The following is a 17,359-nucleotide window of genomic DNA, read 5'->3' as shown; positions in this document are numbered from 1 at the left end:
ATGTTCTGAAGATTTTGCTTGCAGCTAGGATATGGATAAACCGAAGGTGGCTTCATGGAAATTTCTATGAAAAGACCCAGTTTTTCTGGGAAGCATTTAGTGCAGTAATTGCACTATACTAATATACAATCTCCCAAAACTCTGCTCTAAAAGATCTGTGCATTCCAATCTACCAGGGGATATATTACTGTGAAACATTGAGTGTTTGCGACAGGCATCCGGCAACCACAGGCAGACCAGCATTCTATGCTGTTGTGATCTGGGAGAATATGGGTGATACAAAAATGGAAAACCAGGAATGCAGGCTCCCACAGTTAGGGAATTGGCTCATCTTGAAAGCTGTTAAAAGACGTGCGCACAAAGAAGTAACCATGACAGCGCAGCTTTTCTTCTTGGTTCGAAAGCCAAGATGTATCAAGTTCCCAAAAGGCTGCATGCTAAGTGAGACAGCGACTCCTGATTGCGTGCTCAGCTACACTAAGTCTGCAAAATTCTGCAGGGTTCAGGGTTACCAAATTCATCAAGGCTTCAACAGAATTCAATAAAGAGGAAAAAACAGAATGAGAAGAAAGAGAAAATTTGGAATCTAATAAAAGAAGGGGAGAAGAAATTGAGATCTAAGCCTAAATCTCAAGAGATACTAAGAGAAATAAAATTCTATCAAACACAATACATGGAATTGATGAATCAGGAAATAGAATGGAAAATTAAACAAATGAGACAAAAGACTTTTGAGTCCGCAGATAAATGTGGGAAGCTACTGTCTTGGCAATTGAAAAAGAGGCAAAAATTGAATACAGTGACATCACTCGAAGTAGATGGGAAGTCTATTAATAAACCAAATGAGATAAGTAATTGTTTTCAAAGTTTCTTCAAGAAATTATACAGACAAGGGCCAAAAAACGAACAGGAGATAGAAGAATTTATTGGAAAATACGGCCTATCAAAAATCTCTGAAAATAATAGAAGGAGTTTAAATGAGAAAATTACAGATCAAGAAATAGAGAGCGCCATTCAGGATATGCAGCTGGGAAAATCGCCAGGACCAGATGGATTAACTGCGAGATACTATAAAGCACTGAAGGATTGGTTAATACAACCATTGAAAGAAGTTTGCAATCAAATTTTGGAAGGGAAAAAGGCTCCCGAATCGTGGAAAGAAGCATTCATCTCACTTATACCGAAGACAGAAACTGAGAAACATCAAGTTAAGAATTACCGCCCTATATCACTCTTGAATGTGGATTATAAAATTTTTGCAGACATTTTAGCAAAAAGATTTAAAAAAGTTTTGTTAGAGGAGATTCACAGGGACCAAACTGGCTTTCTACCAGGCAGGCAATTGTCAGACAATGTGAGGAATATTATAGACATTTTAGAACTTCTGGAAACTGACATAAATAGAAAAGCTGTTTTGATTTTTGTGGATGCAGAGAAAGCCTTTGACAATATTTGTTGGAGTTTTATGAAGAGGAATCTCCAAGGGATGGGGGTAGGCAAAAACTTTGAAAATGGTATAAGTGCAATTTACTCTGAGCAAAAGGCCAAACTAATTGTAAATGGTATGGTTATGGACGAAATTCCAATAGAGAAAGGGACACGACAGGGATGCCCAATTTCCCCTCTATTGTTTATATCGGTACTGGAGGTTTTCCTAAATATGATTAGAAGAGACCAGCTGGTTAAAGGTATACAGGTCGGAACTAAACATTATAAGTTAAGAGCATTTGCAGATGATCTAGTCTTGACATTACAACAGCCAGAAACCAGTACAAAAAGAGTTTTGGAACTTATTGAAATATTTGGTCAGGTAGCAGGTTTTAAATTAAATAAACATAAGACAAAGGTGTTGGAAAAAAATCTCACGGTGGGGGAAAAAGATAGTTTTCAAAGAGAAACTGGTTTGGAAATTACTAAAAAGGTAAAATATCTGGGGGTGAATTTAACATCTAAGAATGTGAACCTATTTAAAGACAATTATGAGAAATGCTGGGCCGAAGTGAAGAAAGATCTCGATATATGGTCAAGATTGAGACTTTCCTTGTTAGGCCGAATTGCTGTTATCAAGATGAATGTATTGCCGAGATTGTTGTTTCTGTTCCAGACATTGCAAATTTTAGATAAGATGGACTGTTTCAAGAAGTGGCAGAAAGATATATCTAAATTTGTCTGGCAGGGCAAAAAACCCAGAATAAAATTTAAGATTTTGACTGATGCAAAGGATAGAGGGGGCTTTGCCCTGCCGGACTTAAAACTTTATTATGAAGCAGCGGCTTTTTGCTGGCTGAAACCATGGCTACTTCTTGAGAATACAGACATTCTGGACCTGGAAGGTTATGATAATAGTTTTGGTTGGCATGCATATTTATGGTATGACAAGGTAAAGGTACATAGAAATTTTAAAAACCATATTGTTAGGAAAGCATTGTATAATGTATGGAACCGATATAAAGATTTGCTTGAAAGTAAAACCCCCAGGTGGTTGTCACCAATGGAAGCTAAGGCGGTAAAAAGATTGAATATGGATACAGAGTGGCCAAAATATTGTGAAATTATAGAATATGATGGTGAAAAGTTGAAACTACAGAGTTTTGAGAAATTGAAACCCAAAGTTCGAGATTGGTTACATTATTTCCAGATCAATGAAACTTTTAAGCAGGACAGAAAACTAGGATTTCAGAAGGAGAGGTCAAAGTTAGAAACAGAATTGCTAGAACCCAATACCAAGAATCTGTCTAGAATGTATAATCTGCTGCTAAAATGGAATACACAGGATGAAACGGTTAAATCAGCTATGATTAAGTGGGCACAGGATATTGGTCATGATATTATGTTTGCTGACTGGGAGCAGTTATGGACCACAGGTATTAAATTTACGGCATGTAGTGCCCTGAAAGAGAACATAATGAAAATGATCTATAGGTGGTACATGACTCCAGTCAAGCTTGCAAAGATATATCATTTGCCCAATAACAATTGTTGGAAGTGCAATGAATGTGAAGGAACTTTTTATCACCTTTGGTGGACCTGCCCAAAGATTAAGGCCTACTGGGAAATGATCTATAATGAAATTAAGAAAATCCTTAAGTGGACATTTGTAAAGAAACCGGAGGCTTTTCTCCTGGGCATGGTCGGCCAATTGGTACCAAAGAAAGATAGGACCTTTTTTATGTATGCAACAACAGCAGCAAGAATCCTTCTGGCGAAGTATTGGAAGACTAAAGAATTACCTACTCTGGAAGAATGGCAGACCAAGGTGACTGAATTTATGGGATTGGCAGAGATGACCGGCAGAATTCGTGACCAGAAGAAAGAGACAGTGGAGGAGGACTGGAAAAAATTTAAAATCTATCTTAAAAATTGTTGTAAAATTTCGGAATGTTAAGATGTCAAGGGATTGGATACAAAGAATTACAGCTATAAATTGAAATTTATAAAATAGAATTTTTTTTAAAGAGAATTAAATATAAAAATGGGATGAAGAATTGCTAAAAATTTTTAAAATTTGGATGCAGGGAAGGGGAGGTTTGGGGAAGTCGTGTTATGTTTATTTGTTTTTTGTTTATGTTGTAAAATCAATAAAAATTATTTTAAAAAAAAAACAAATTCATCAAGGCTTACTTATGGAAAAATAAGGAATGTGATTGAAGTTCATGGTTTAGGGACAATTAGGAAGACAGGAGTGCCTGGCGTGCTCTGGTCCATGGGGTCACGAAGAGTCGGACACGACTAAACGACTAAACAACAACAACAAGGAACAAAATGTTTAGCTAGAGCATCATGTTTACCACAGTAGGCAACAGGAAGGGGAATGAATATTCATTCCAAAAGCAAACCTTAGGGAGTCATACAGAATAAATAAGAGCACTGGACTTCAACCACTGTGTAGCACTGTTACAGAAAAAGCTAATCTACTTCTATGAAGGGTATAAGAAAGGAACAGCAGCAGAAAGGCTGACTAATGTATTCCAGAATCCCTAGTCAGTGTTAACAGTTCTAAGTGTACATTGCAAAAAATAGAGCTACAATCAAGTTTCCCCTCAAGGCATTAAATATTTATTTTTGTTAAAGGAGGGGAGCCCAGGCCTGTAATATAAAACTTTAGGACTTTTCTTCTCCAAATAAGTAAGTACTTTTTAACAAAGTGTCAGGAATTGTAACACAGAAGTTAGAGCAGCATTAGCAGTCTGGAAAATCACGGCAACTTTTCTGATAAAACAACATTCACTTTGATTAAAAATTAGCTTTCTGACTGATAACAAACCCTGCATATAAGCAATTGAATAGATCTGCCACTTTGCCAAGAATGGGTGGTTTTATGCAATTCCCCATAAACTGAAAGTGTTGCAACTGTCTCATGACATTTTCACAAATATGTTTCTTCAGCAATCCAAGGCAAACAGTTCCTGGTCTGTCTGAAGCAAACAGGATGAAGGTCTATATTCTAGCAAAGCACTCTCTCTCTCTGTGTGTGTGTGTGTGTTTGTTTAACAGCTCTGCAATACCTATTAAACAGACTCTCTGCAAAGATAATTTATCTTGTTAACTGCAAGATGAATAACTTGATCGAGGAAACAGTCTTTTGTATTTGCCCAAAGTGGAATTGTTTATGATCACCTTCACGTTGGCTGTACCATCTTCAGGAACAACATCCACATCTTGCACTGTCGCTTCTTTGTAGAGCCAACTAGAAAGGCAGAAAACAGTGAGCCTTATAGACATTGGCTGTATGCAGACAAAAACCAATCTCTGGAGTATTAGGAACACCGTGTGCTTATGCACTCACTCCTACCCTTGCATGCTCAGATTAATAAGCAGTTCCCTGGTCTGAGCAAATGCTCCAAATCAGGATTGCCGTTCACTTTGCACGATACTCGTAAATACTTCACGTGAGTTGGGCACAGGAAGGTGGTAGGGTAGGGCTGAGGGTTCCCTAACCCGATATGAAGAATAAGAACTCCTTAGCTCCCTTCTACAGTGGTACCTCGGGTTACATACACTTCAAGTTACATAAGCTTCAGGTTACAGACTCCCCTAACCCAGAAATAGTACCTCGGGTTAAGAACTTTGCTTCAGAGATGATGGATTTTTCGGAACTAGCCGACCTGAACAGAAGAGTCCGTGACCAGAAGGAGGAGGAGTATCAGGAAGAATGGACGAAATTTAATGACTATTTAGTTAAATATGCTAAGTTAAATTGGAAAAAGCTTGCAATTACCAGATAGGCTTAGGATTTAAATATGTAATGTGATGAATTAATATGTTTAATGCTGAATTGGTAAGAAAGAAAGATGTTAAGTGATTAAGTTAAGTTTATAAGAATTTTGATTTGGAAAACTGTTAAAATGATTTGCACTGAAATTCAACTAGGGGGATACGAGGAAGTCACTTAAACCGCTTCTTAAAAAAACATCTTTAGACCCGGCCAATTTGGCCAACTATCGCCCAGTCTCAAATCTGCCATTCTTGGGCAAGGTGATTGAGCGGGTGGTTGCTGAACAACTCCAAGCACGCCTGGAGGAAACGGACCATTTGGATCCCTTCCAATCGGGATTCAGGCCTCACCATGGGACTGAAACTGCCTTGGTCGCGCTGGTTGATGATCTCCGGCGGGCTAGGGACAAAGGTGAGAGCTGTTTCCTAGTTCTGCTGGATCTCTCAGCAGCCTTTGACACCATCGACCATAACATCCTTCTGGACCGTCTAGAGGGGCTGGGAGCTGGGGGCACTGTTATACAGTGGTTCCGCTCCTTCCTCCTGGGCCGTGTCCAGAAGGTGGTGGTGGGGGGTGAGTGTTCAGACCCCTGGGCTCTCACTTGTGGGGTGCCTCAGGGTTCTGTCCTCTCCCCCATGCTTTTTAATATCTATATGAAGCCGCTGGGAGAGATCATCAGGGGGTTTGGACTGGGTGTTCATCAGTATGCAGATGACACCCAGCTCTACCTCTCCTTTAAATCAGAACCAGTGAAGGCGGTGAAGGTCCTGTGTGAGTGCCTGGAGGCGGTTGGAGGTTGGATGGCGGCTAACAGATTGAGGTTGAATCCTGACAAGACAGAAGTACTGTTTTTGGGGGACAGGAGGCGGGCAGGTGTGGAGGATTCCCTGGTCCTGAATGGGGTAACTGTGCCCCTGAAGGACCAGGTGCGCAGCCTGGGAGTCATTTTGGACTCACAGCTGTCCATGGAGGCGCAGATTAACTCTGTGTCCAGGGCAGCTGTCTACCAGCTCCACCTGGTACGCAGGCTAAGACCCTACCTCCCCGCGGACTGTCTCGCCAGAGTGGTGCATGCTCTAGTTATCTCACGCTTGGACTACTGCAATGCGCTCTACGTGGGGCTACCTTTGAAGGTGACCCGGAAACTGCAATTAATCCAGAATGCGGCAGCTAGACTGGTGACTGGGAGTGGCCGCCGGGACCACATAACACCGGTTCTGAGAGATCTGCATTGGCTCCCAGTACGTTTCTGAGCACGATTCAAAGTGTTGGTGCTGACCTTTAAAGCCCTAAACGGCCTCGGTCCTGTATACCTGAAGGAGCGTCTCCACCCCCATCGTTCAGCCCGGACACTGAGATCCAGCACCGAGGGCCTTCTGGCGGTTCCCTCATTGCGAGAAGTGAGGCTACAGGGAACCAGACAGAGGGCCTTCTCGGTAGTGGCGCCCGACCTGTGGAACGCCCTCCCATCAGATGTCAAAGAGATAAAGAATTACCTGACGTTCAGAAGACATCTTAAGGCAGCCCTGTTCAGGGATGTTTTTAATATGTAATGCTGTATTGTTTTTAATACTGATTGGGAGCCGCCCAGAGTGGCTGGGGAAACTCAGCCAGATGGGCGGGGTATAAATAATAAATTATTATTATTATTATTTTATTATTATTATTATTATTATTATTATTATTATTATTATTATTATTATTACTTAACAATGTTAATAAGATTAGTTTTAATAAGGTTATGATTTTTGTTTGTTTGTTTGTGTGTTTATAATTTTGTGAAAATCAAAAAAAGGGGAAAAAAGAACTTTGCTTTAGGATGAGAACAGAAATCGTGCTCTGGCGGCAGCAGCGGGAGGCCCCATTAGCTAAAGTGGTGCTTCAGGTTAAGAACAGTTTCAGGTTAAGAACAGACCTCCAGAACGAATTAAGTACTTAACCTGAGGTACCACTGTACATTGAAACAAAGCAGTTCTGTGACTGCAGTCTAGACAGTCAATGGGAAGCATTGGTGATGTGTTCTGTAGTAGCAGCAGCAGCATGATTACGAGTCAACAGCCTGGTGGCACCCAAGGACATATTTCACCAAACTCAAGGTCAAGAAAGCTAACCAACACACCAAGAAGGGAACTCTTTCAGCTTTAACTGTTACAACAGAACCAACAGAACACAGGCAAGTTGTGGGTTTGGCAAGGAAAATGAAGCTATTTTTTAAAGATGTGTTAAAACTTTGCTGTGGCGAAAGACCTAAAAGCTATCTGTGTTTGATGAAAAAGATCCTAGATACAAATTTGCTCTACAACAAACACCCCGCAACCAGTAAGTAGCCTTACCTGAGCTGAGGTCCAGATAGATCAATTTTAATTGTCATAATGTTTTTCCCAGTTACTTTCAAAACTCTGCTGTCTATTTCCTTTTTTAATTCTTCTAAACCATGCCCGAGGAGAGCAGAAATTGCCATTGCATCTGGCTCAGCCGGATGATACCTCGAAGAAAGCAGAGGTCAGAAAGTCAGGTCTTGGCAGCAGGAAACAATATAGTTGATACACAGTGTGTTTTGTTGCTGTGGGCCTAGGAATGTTTCAGACATATTAAGATGATGCTCATATTTTGATTCCATTCTATGTAAGAAGAACATTCTGGAATTAAGCTCCAAGATCATTTTGTTTGGGGAAAATTCAAGAGTATCAGGATCAGAAGAATGGTAAAATTCAGGTATTCAAACCTGATCAGGCATGTGGTTGACTCTGGTTCCTACCACTATCTAGTATCAAAAATATTGAAGTAAATGCAGGGTTATTTCGCTCTTAAACTAATCACATAGCTCAGGTGCTACGTCTGTCTTCACTGTAAATGTAGTACAAATTAATTTTTTCTTCATTATGGTCTTCTGTAAGTGCAACTTTTCAATTCCCAAAGTGTTGCATGTTTCTGAGCCTCATTAAAAGCAAGCAGCTCTTTTGAGTGTTGTAAATATTAAATGTTTTATTTCTAAGAAACTCATAAACCAGTCAATCCGGTTTAAAGGACACAACATAATTTATATTTAAATAACATTTAAAACTGAGGAAATAAATAAAACACAAACTGTTGTGCGCTGGATTCCACCTAGCAGTCATTTGGCATTGTGAGTTAGAGAAAATGTCTCAATTTTTGGCCATGCTGGGTGGAATCCAACCATCCGCCTTGCATTCATGGAAGGCCTTTTGACTCGGCAGAAGCCTCTGCTAACCCCTGTACCCCTCCAGAGAGTGGAAGGATTTTCCAGACCAGCGTGGAGGTGTCTGATGGATCAAAAGCCCTTCCATGAATGCCAGGGATTCCACCCACTGACTTTCGGCTCTTGTCCAGGTTGACAGGGCCGTGGCGTTTTGCCAGCAATGCAGAAAATGAATCTGGCACATTGCAGCTTATTGCAATACTCTAGTTTAACTTGATTAATAATTGAGATAGCCGGGAGATATAGACGATAACATTCTGTTACCTCTTACCTATTTATCAAATCCACTTTATTGTGAACTTCAATAATTGACTCCAGTAGGTGGCTGGGAAGATTAAGTTTCCTGAGAACCGATAGCACGCTTTCCTTCTGGAGGTTGCTTTCTGGATGGCTAACATCCCGCACGTGTATGATTAAATCCTAGTAACAAATAATATGCATGCCCCAAAAGGTGCTGAGTTATTTGACTTTTAAAAGAGAGCTGTAAGAGAGAAGGCTAGTGTTTCATACTGCTATTTGATGAGGTACAAAACTGAACTCTAGGTGAAGTATTATTTGGCTAATTTCTAGAGTGCCTGTTTACTTTCCAAGAAGTAGAAATTGCTTTCATCTCTAGCACATATTAACATTAACTATAGACCCTAAGCAATTCGACCTTCTCCTAAGGCTAGAGGTGGAAGTCCTTGGAACAACAGAGGAAAAATAGACCAGGAAAAAGAAACTTTTGAAAAAGCTAAACGGATGCCTCCAACCAGATAAAACTGAACCAAAACCACACCCATGTAAAGCTCCTTTTGTCAAATACTCTTGCATCACTGTAGTATTTAAGATATGTGACGCAGATGAGGGCTTAAAATAAACATATTTCTGAGAAAGACCTAAGAAGGCAATTCAGCATATCTAGGTTGGTTTTGGAAATTAATGTAAGAACTATTATGGGGGTAGGGTGAGTTGCACCCTATAGGTATGATATTTTGCTAAACAGATTAAAAAATTTGTATCTAAAGTTCTCACTTATGACAATAAAGGTAAAGGACCCCTGACAGTTAAGTCCAGTCGTGAACGACACTGCGGTTGCGGCGTTCATCTTGCTTTACTGGCCGAGGGAGCTGACGTTTGGCTGCAGACAGTCCCCCGTCCCCCCTGGGTCATGTGGCCAGCATGACTAAGCCGCTTCTGGCGAAACCAGAGTAGCGCACAGAAACACCGTTTACCTTTCTGCCGGAGCAGTACGTATTTATCTACTTGCACTTTGACTTGCTTTTGAACTGCTAGGTTGGCAGGAGCTGGGACTGAGCAACGGGAGCTCACCCCCTCGTGGAGATTCGAACTGCCGACCTTCCGATCGGCAAGCCCTAGGCTTAGTGGTTTAGACCACAGTGCCACCCGCGTCCCCACTTATGACAATGTCCAATACAAATTGAGCACAGTATGTTGCAGTCCTCAACTCTTCCTCTAGGTTCGTCAAACAAAGCCTATAAATTCCTCAGAAACAAGTGCCTAGTATCCAGGGGACCAGTATTTGCACCCACCTTAAGAGTAATTTCTCCCAAATATGTTTGTTGGCTTTTAGGCTCCATATCTGTTGAACGGTGGTGGTTGTACTTACTGAGCAGGCTACATCTTCTAACGTAGCTGAAAACGATTCCACAAGGTCATGGGGCAGCTGAGACAGAAATCCAATCGTGTCAACATACAGGACAGTCAGACATGATGGCAGGAGGCCAGCATGGGCTGTAATGTCCAATGTTGCAAAGAGCTGATCTTGAGGCTGCAGTGCTGAATCCCCAGTAAGGGCCTTGATTAGAGTGGTTTTACCTAACAGAAATCAAGGAAGGAAAAGCTGAACCAGCCACAATTATAAAGGGGGGGGGGAGTTAATGGGATGGAGACTTGTCATTTATAGAAGCACAAAACCAGCAACCATGTCAATACTATTTTATAATCCATATGCCGGTGCACATTAGTGTGTTACGGACAGGTGTTCAGGAGATCATGATCCATCAGGTTTCATTTGAACAGAAGGAAGTGTGCCTGTGAGTCTTTCTGTGACTGGTAGGGGGTCCCAGGATCCAAGTCCCTTCCCTTCCCTTGCCTTCCCTTCCCAAAATACAGTTATGGAGCTAAGTGTGCAGCACCCTTCTGTGAAATGAGCCAGCCTGACTGCTTCTACCTGTCAGCATTTGTAGCCAAGGAGTGAAATCAGAGCTGTGATTGATGAGAGGGTTGTTTCAACACCAGTAACAGGAAACCCTGAGGTCCTAAACAGCTTGTATTTCCCCCTCCCCTTTAGTGCACTTTTGCTGCTTCTGTCTTATTTTCTAGCTGTCCTTGAAATCTCTTCAGTTTTCAATTCTTTTTCTCCTACATATCAGGCTCCACCTATCTTGTGGTGGGATCTGGTACTCCTTGTAAGTTATTTTCTGAAATACTACTACACAATAAACACAGGTGGGTATTCAGGAATCCCCTTCCACACATGGCAAATGCAGAATGTGAAAACTTTGCAAAGAGGCTTAGGCTCTATCATTTATCAAGGATTTTAGATATGCGGGAGACCCTACTAAGTAACAAAAAAGCACTTTGTTTTCTCAGGAAGAACTGGCATACATACATGTTACAGTCCAAGAATTAAAACTTCCTTACACAAAGCTCTCTTCACATTTACATGAATTTCCAGCAAGTACTTAAATACTAGCAACATAAGCATTTGTGCTGCTGTTCCCTACCACAATTAGTGTAGCCCATTACTGAAATAGTAGGAAACTCTGACTTTCTTCTTTGACTTCTGAGTAAGCGCCTTTTTCTTCTAAGCCTCTCTAGCGCTTTTCGAATTTTTAGTTCCTTTTCTTTTAAGAGGCGAAGTTGCACTTCCATGAACGTTTCACCTGAAAGGCAAGCAGCAGCAAAGCAAAAATCAACTATTTGGAACACATGAAGGAAACAAGGGCGACAACAAAGATTAAGTCTTTGCAAAATTATTATTTTTAAAAAATAATAATCACACAACAGTAAAAATAAAAGCTGGAAACAATCCAAAAAGTCATGTATAATTTTTGTTAAAATGTAACAGTTTCCATAATCAGTAATGATAACATAAAATAAAGAATTTTAATATACACTGGAACCTCGGGTTACGTTACCCTCGGATAATGTAAACTTCGGGTTGCGAAAGCGGCAAACCTGGAAGTGTTTCGCCACTCGCACATGCGCAGAAGCGGTCTACTGCTGCATGCACATGTGCAGAAGAGGTCTCTCCTTTTGAGAAAACTTTGGGATACGGCCGGACCTCCGGAATGGATCCTGTTCACAACTGGAGGTACCACTGTATATGAAAATAAAATTTTGGAAGGGAGATGAAGGATTCAGCAGTTGGTGGAACACAATAAAAAATGTGTACACAGTGGTAACTGGTTATGAACTTAATTCGTTCCGGAGTTCCGTTCTTAACCTGAGGTACCACTTTAGCTAATGGGGCCTCCTGCTGCCGCCGCACGATTTCTGTTCTCATCCTGAGGTAAAGTTCTTAACCCGAGGTACTACTTCCGGGTTAGCGGAGTCTGTAACCCGAAGTGTTTGTAACCCAAGGTACCACTGTATTGCTTAAATGTACAGAACACTGAACATGGCTGCCACACCTGCCTATTGCAGCTAGAATAGTCTTTAACCTTGAACATACTAGCACAGGCATGCCTTTTTCAGGAAAGATCTGTAAAAAGGATGCCAGACTCCCTTTTATTCTTACCCCAGTTTTCACATAATGCTAAGCCAAATCATGAGTAGGCATGGTTTTGGCTTGACATTATGTCTGAACCCACGGGTAAGCCAAGAAAAAAAGCTTGACTTTAGCTCATGCTTTGTCGGGAGACAAACCATGAGTTGGATTTGGATGCAACGCAAAACCAAACCACAGCTTATCTTCAGGTAGCATGGCAACAGCAGAATCGGGAGGAAGAGCAAGGCAGCAGCAATTCATGCTTAGCTATGGTTTAGATTAGCATTACGTGCTAACCAGGCCACAGATTTTCTGGGAGAATCCACAGAACCAAGTCTAAGCAAACATGTTTCATATGCATGGCTCTAAAGGAATCACTACAAGAACAGTTCCATAAAGACAAGCTGCTTGTGGGTGGTAATCAGTGTTTGCAGCAAAGCCCTTGATTGCAATAGTGATGGAGTTTTTTTACTATTGATTTCCACAATAAATGCTGCCTACCTGAACCCATAATGTATCTTGAGCCACCTCTCTGCTGATCCAACCGATTGACATCATTTCTTACATTGGTCCTGAGGGATAAAAAAATTAATATGCCTTTCAATGGCCATAAAAGTCTATTGACAGTTAAGTTACAATGGATGCGACTCAGATAAAATTAGTTGAAACCAATGAAAGAAGTTAGGTAAAGGTAAAGGTACCCCTGCCCGTACGGGCCAGTCTTGGCAGACTCTAGGGTTGTGCACTCATCTCACTCTATAGGCTGGGAGCCAGCGCTGTCCGCAGACACTTCCGGGTCACGTGGCCAGCGTGACAAGCTGCATCTGGCGAGCCAGCGCAGCACACGGAATGCCGTTTACCTTCCCGCTGGTAAGCGGTCCCTATTTATCTTCTTGCACCCGGGGGTGCTTTCGAACTGCTAGGTTGGCAGGCGCTGGGACCGGACGACGGGAGCGCACCCCGCCACGGGGATTCGAACCGCCGACCATGCGATCGGCAAGTTCTAGGTGTTGAGGTTTTACCCACAGTGCCACCCGCGTCCCTATGAAAGAAGTTAGTTGCAGTTAAAGTAAATACCATTGCTTTTAATGAGACCTAAAGCACAAGCCTATACATGCCTAGCCAGAAGTTAAACCCCACTGAGTTTGACAGCACTTGCTAAATTGGCATAGGACTGTAACCATAGCTGTCAACTTTTCCCTTTTCTTGTGAGGAATCCTATTCAGAATAAGGAAATTTCCCTTTAAAAAAGGGAAACGTTGACAGCTATGACTGTAACCTTACACATAATTAACATTAGCTAAGATCAGATTCTTTCTGATCGTTTAAACATAATACTTTCATTGGCAAAGAAATCTGTTTTATGGTACTATGCTGGACTTTTAAACCGATGGTGCTTTCACACATAAAAAAGTATGTTAAGGGTCTATCAGAACTTCTGAAAACTACATACACAGCCCTGAAAGGAGATGAAAGTGATGAATAAGCACTCATAAAAACTGTAATGATAAAAAAAATCCATGTATATATCTTTTAACAAAAAAAAGGTAACTGCAAAATAGCTTTAAAAAGCTTCTTAACTTGATCTAAAGCTGCTTTTATAAGTTGTAAGCTGCCATGTTATATTTTATAATTTTTTCAAATAAAACATACAAACCAGTCTTCCCCAGTTTGGTGTTCTATTGATATTTCAGACTACAACTCCTATCAGCTTCAGCCAACATGGCCTGTTGTAGCTGATGGGAATTGTAGTTCCAAACATCCGGAGGGCACCAGGTTGGGAAAGACTGATCTAAGCTTTGTAATGTAGTTACAATAGATGTAGTTACATCTATCAGTATATTACATAACAGGCAAGTCAATTCTGAGTTATTATCTGAAAGCATTTCTACTTTCTATTCAGATACTAACATGAAATGTGCATTGCTTTAAGTACCTTAGAAGTGGGATTTCAGCCAATGCTATCTGGAGCTTTGCCTCTTTTGTTCGAGCATTGCAGCGGAAAATATGAAGGACGATTGTGTATCTGTCAAAGACTTTCACTTGCCAGGCTTCTTCAAGTTCTTTCTTTTAAAAGATAAAATAAACTGAAGGTTTTTATATTGCCTGTGAATTTGATGGAATTCAGAATTTTAACAATGTACTGCTGTAAATTTAGCATCTAATGGCTTTAAGGACTTGATTGCAAAACCTTGTGCTTCATTTTCTGCATATTTATAGCCCTCCGATATAGAAGATGTCACTCCTGGAATGGGGATGGACCAAGTAGCCTCATCCCATAGACTTCATGCGAACAACACAACTATCTGTACCAACAGACCCTTCACACGTACAGCTGTACGTGCAAAGGCTTCTATGTCACCTGGAAACTGAACTGCACAGGCTTCTGGAGTGCATAGAAGCCTTTGTGCATGCAACTGTATGTGCAAAGTTTCTATCAGCACACAGTCATGTTGTTAATGCAAAGGCATGGGAGTGAGGTCTATGTATCCCTGGCCCTTTGCTGGACAACACAGGAGCAATATATTCTGAAGAAGCCTCTATGCTCCATAAGCCTTTCTAGACATGGTTTCACCTACACCCAAGTCACCACCTATGATGAGTTTCCTCTTCTCTGGCATAGCATGTGTGAATATGTAGCATATCACCGGGCACTATCGCATTGTGAGTTTCCCTGCTCCCACCAGCAGCTGGTACCTAGTGGAGTGGATTGAGTAAACTACTGCATTACAACATTGTGTGGTCTGTATTTATGCTACAGAGGGGAAATGTCATCACAAGGAAGCATTTGAGGTACAAGTAAAAGAATGCCTAGACCAGTTTTTCATGTGTATATTACAAACTGATGCATGAAAAGGAATATGGAACCATATTTAGGTATAATTTAGTGATGTTTAGCCACGAAGCAAACATCATACTCTGTCATAGTCCAATCCTATGCAGGTTTACTTAGCCCGTTCAACAGCAAGCGAATAAAATCAGAGTTATTTCTTGACTACTGGACTTCTGGACTACTACTAAATCAATGATTTATGCAGATTCTTAGCTACATTCACACTGTATCAATATAATAAAAATATTCCAGAACCACGAAGGAAGACTTGTTAGCTTAGATATAAAACTTTGGATTACCTTTGTTAGAGGAGAAAGCCTTTCAACATTTACGAAGACAGATGATACGTTTGACAGTCCTTTAATCTTATCTAAAAGAAAAGTATTGAGATACATAATTTTGTAACATATTGACTTTTTTTAAAAAAAGTGAAATAGTAGCCCTGCATTTTAGGCATTTCTCAAGGGTTGGCAGGGCAGGCACCCACTTCCTCCGCCGTGTCCTACAAATACTCATCAATCACATTCCTAGGGACAATTCACACCCTCAGGTAAGGCAAGAGTTTCAGCATCAGTCATTTGCTAAGAAAACATCTGACTAACTCTTGCAGATAGCCAGATTATAGCATTATACTTGAACTACTACCAATATCTGATGTTGGATTAATGCATATGGATATTAATCTGTTCCCCCAATTTGGGTGCATTAGAAAACAACAGAAGTGCAACAGCTGGTGCATGAGCGGAAGGGGTAAGCGGGTAGTACACATGCAGAAAGCTTGCTCAGAGTTTAATAAGCTGCAGGTTAAAGAGAGTTATAACTGAACCAGTCCATTATGTACAGTCAACTGTTATTATTTATTATAGCAAACCTAAACATTTCACTGAATCAGTCATAGTGAAATATTTCAAAGTTATAGCCATTCAACCCCCCCCCCCCCATTTAGAACATGTAGTATTTAAATGAGTATATAAATCTGATGGTTAGATACTACGGGGTTTCCTTTCATTTTATGAAAATGATAATGTGAAGCATTAAAGGAGAAAAGAAAAAAGCTTCAAAGCTTTCTTCTGTCTTACCAGTCAGAAGCTGAAAATTCCCTTTGCCAAAGATAAATTTCTTGTCAGGAACTTTTGTAGAAAGGATTATTTTATCTACAACTGTCCAGTTCTGTATGGTGTTTATGAGAGCAGCAGCCTCAGCTAGTTGTAGTTCAGCTGTCAGTTGGGAGAGAAAATTGATACAAATACAGTTCTAGTCACATAACATCATCCATTTTCAACATCTGTTTATCCATAAACACACAGTTATAATGAAAAGTACATCTACGAAATGAAATCTTGGAAAGTTAACACCCTTCAAGCTAGAGGCAATGTCACGTCTAGAGATGGAGACACCAGTCTGTTTCTGTTCCAAGTCAGTTTCACATGTGCTCAAAGTCCCATAAACCCGTGCAGAAGTCACCCCAAATTCAGTTTAATGCACCATAATGGTATTATTAACAATAATTGCATCTATACCCCTCCCTTTTCCCCATGGAGCTCAAGGTGGTGTGCATGGATCCCCCCCCCCATCTCATTTAATCCCCTGAGAGGTAGGTTAGGCTGAGAGGCAGCTGACTTGTGATGACTTGGGCTGGTTTCTATGCCTGGTGCCAACACCGTTACTCCATGTGCGAGTACAACACACAGGAGGACAAGCTGGGCGCAGCTGCGTTGCAGACACACAACCTTTCTTGTGTGGCTGTGCCTGACGTCTGGCATCACACCTGTGGTTAGCTGCGGCTTGCCTGGCCCCCATTTCACAGCTGGGTGAACAAGAAACACTTTCTGGGCGTCAAGAGGGAGAGTGGGCAGGCTCGGTTCCAGCAGATCTTCATCTATGTCCAGCCCGTCCTCGTCTTCCTCCTCGTCGCCCCCTGCTCCGCAGCTGCTCCGGTTGCCGTCCCAACCCCTCCTTCCCTTAGCAGGCCCATGGCCAGACTCCGGGAGCCGATAGCTGGCGCCAGTGGCGTGCCAAAACCTGACCGGAGCGGGCGCTAAACGCCCAGCCGCTGGGAGAGGAATAGCGACGCGCAACTTCTGCAGCAGCTGCCGCCACCGAAGACTCACGAGGACCATGGCGCGCGCGTGTGTGTAACACCCATTAAGTCCCCCCAGTCGCGATTTGTCCGTCCCCCAAAACACGCTCCGCGGGTCCCATCACCGGTTGGAACAGAGCCGGGCGCAAAGCCCAGCCCCCTCCTCTAGCTCCGCCCCACACCAACCCGGAGCAGAAGCAGTTGCCATGAGAGGGGCGGGGCTTGAAGGAAGAGCGTTCCAAAGCGGAAATCTCGTTCCTATTGGGTAAGTCGCGGCACGTGATGATGAGGAGGGA

General features: G+C 41.7%; 1 protein-coding gene across 2 annotated transcripts; it reads right to left on the bottom strand.

Annotated features, from left to right (window-relative positions):
* Window positions 1–4,033: 4,033 nt before the first annotated feature.
* GTPBP6 (GTP binding protein 6 (putative)) lies at window positions 4,034–17,235 on the bottom strand. 2 transcript variants are annotated; one of them, XM_081858982.1, is made up of 10 exons: window positions 16,752–17,235; window positions 16,063–16,200; window positions 15,283–15,353; window positions 14,087–14,217; window positions 12,652–12,722; window positions 11,165–11,323; window positions 10,045–10,253; window positions 8,707–8,855; window positions 7,549–7,701; window positions 4,034–4,687 (listed from the first exon to the last, which is right to left on the bottom strand). In XM_081858982.1, the coding sequence occupies exons 1-10, from the start codon at window positions 17,101–17,103 to the stop codon at window positions 4,543–4,545; spliced, it is 1,578 nt and encodes a 525-aa protein (XP_081715108.1). In that variant the 5' UTR covers window positions 17,104–17,235; the 3' UTR covers window positions 4,034–4,542. The 2 variants fall into 2 exon arrangements, with proteins under 2 accessions (XP_081715108.1, XP_081715109.1); XM_081858983.1 differs by having other exon boundaries at window positions 16,714–16,924.
* Window positions 17,236–17,359: the final 124 nt, after the last annotated feature.

Source organism: Podarcis erhardii, assembly GCF_964252035.2.
Source record: "Podarcis erhardii genome assembly, chromosome: 4".
NCBI classification, from domain to species: domain Eukaryota; kingdom Metazoa; phylum Chordata; class Lepidosauria; order Squamata; family Lacertidae; genus Podarcis; species Podarcis erhardii.
The sequence above is the reverse complement of the archived record's forward strand: the minus strand, read 5'-3'. Positions and strand labels throughout refer to the sequence as shown.

Coding starts and splice junctions, on each gene's coding strand:
- GTPBP6 (XM_081858982.1), bottom strand. CDS start 17,103: ATGGTCCTCGTGAGTCTTCGGTGGCGGCAGCTGCTGCAGAAGTTGCGC. Junction 16,201..16,751: donor CAAGCCGCAGCTAACCACAG/GTGTGATGCCAG, acceptor CCCAACTGACAG/CTGAACTACAACTAGCTGAG. Junction 7,702..8,706: donor AAAGTGGATTTGATAAATAG/GTAAGAGGTAAC, acceptor GCTTTCTTCGAG/GTATCATCCGGCTGAGCCAG.